The sequence below is a fragment of the Sceloporus undulatus genome, unplaced genomic scaffold, assembly GCF_019175285.1.
Source record: "Sceloporus undulatus isolate JIND9_A2432 ecotype Alabama unplaced genomic scaffold, SceUnd_v1.1 scaffold_25635, whole genome shotgun sequence".
NCBI lineage: Eukaryota > Metazoa > Chordata > Lepidosauria > Squamata > Phrynosomatidae > Sceloporus > Sceloporus undulatus.
The window spans coordinates 1-1,474 of record NW_024828548.1 but is presented as its reverse complement, the minus strand read 5'-3'; the positions used below and the strand labels follow the sequence as shown (position 1 = coordinate 1,474).

Below are 1,474 nucleotides of genomic sequence, written 5' to 3'. Positions count from 1 at the left end.
CCATCGGGGAATGCTTGCCCATCGGGGAATGCTTGCCCATCGGGGACCATCGGGGAATGCTTGCCCATCGGGGACCATTGGGGAATGCTTGCGCATCGGAAAGCCTAAGGGATTCCCTCTCCTCGCCTTACCTTGTTCGCAGGGGCCCTTGTTCCTCTGCTGGAGCTTGCTGCCCTGGGCGGAGGCGCTGCTGAGGCTGGCCGCCCTGAGCTGGCAGGGGCTGGGGTAGGTGATTCCGTCGGTGCCGCAGACCGGGTAGCGGCTCTTGCAGAGGCAGACCCCGGGCCCCCTGCTCTTGGGCCTCCGCCTGCATTCAAGGCCCGGCCCGCAGCGCCCGAAGCCCCCCGGAGAAGAAGAGGAGGAGGAGGCGGCGGCAGGGGAGAAGCCGCAGGCCTCGCCTTCCCCGCGGGAGCACTGCCAGCAGCAGCCGCAGCCGTCGCGGGCCTTGCCCAGGGGGCATCCCTTGGGGGGCAGGGGCGGGCAGCTGGAGGGCAGACAAGGCGGGCAGCCGGGCAGGGCAGGGGGGGCAGGGGAAGGGGGCAGCGGGGTCCCTCCGTCCGAGGAGCCCAGGAGGAGCAGGGCCAAGAGGAGCCCCGACGGCAGGCACGCGGAGGAGGAGGACAGCATCCTGAGGGAGAGGACTGAAATGGAGCAGAAGGAAGGGGCTTCAAGGCAGCCTCAGCTGGGAAGAAACCCCACCCCCGGATCCCTCCCTCCCTGGAAAATAGGTCCTCCTCCTCCCGCCTGTGAGGAGTGGCCGGAGCGCTGGTAGAGGAGAACTAGAGCTCTCAGAAAGAGGAATGGACAAGGAGCGGGGAAGGGGCTTTGGAGGAGAACTAGAGCTCCCAGGAGGAGACAGGGCCAGAGCGTGGGAAAGGGGAGCTCAAGGGGAACTAGGGCTCACAGGGGGAGATATATTCACAGCGCGAAGGGGGCTTTCGAGGAGAACTAGAGCTCCCAGAAAGAGAACCAGAACTCACAGGAGGAGCCATATCCAGAGTGTGGGAAAGGAGCTTTTGAGGAGAACTGGAGCTGACAGAAGGAGTCATGTCCAGAGCATGGGAAAGGGATTTTTGAGGAGAACTAGACCTCACAAAAGGAGACATATCCAGAGCGTGCGAAAGGACTTCCTGGGATGTCCAGAGCTTGGAGAAGGGACTTTTTGGGGGGGACCAGGTGGTAGGGAACTAGAGCTCCCAGGAAGAGGAATGTCCAGAGTGTGGGAAAATGAGTTTCTTGGGGGGGGGGGGAGCTATCACTCGCAGAATCTCCCAGCCAATGTAGCTGGTTTTATCCATTCAGGAAACTGAGGGGTTTTTTTGGCGGGGGCGGGACTATAATTCCCAGAAGCTCCCAGACAGCACAGCTGGCTTTGTCCCTTTAAGAATGTCCAGAGCTTGGGAAAGGGACTTTTAGGGAACTATAATTCCCAGAAGAGCCAAGGTGGCATAGTGGTTTGAGTGTTGGACTGTTA

At 61.3% G+C, this 1,474-nt stretch overlaps 1 protein-coding gene across 1 annotated transcript; it reads right to left on the bottom strand.

The window, feature by feature from the left end:
• Nucleotides 1-126: 126 nt before the first annotated feature.
• LOC121918702 (insulin-like growth factor-binding protein 7) lies at nucleotides 127-670 on the bottom strand (the record flags this gene model as incomplete). Its single annotated transcript, XM_042444715.1, has 1 exon — nucleotides 127-670. A coding segment is annotated over exon 1 (501 nt), but the record flags the coding sequence as incomplete, so codon positions are not given.
• Nucleotides 671-1,474: the final 804 nt, after the last annotated feature.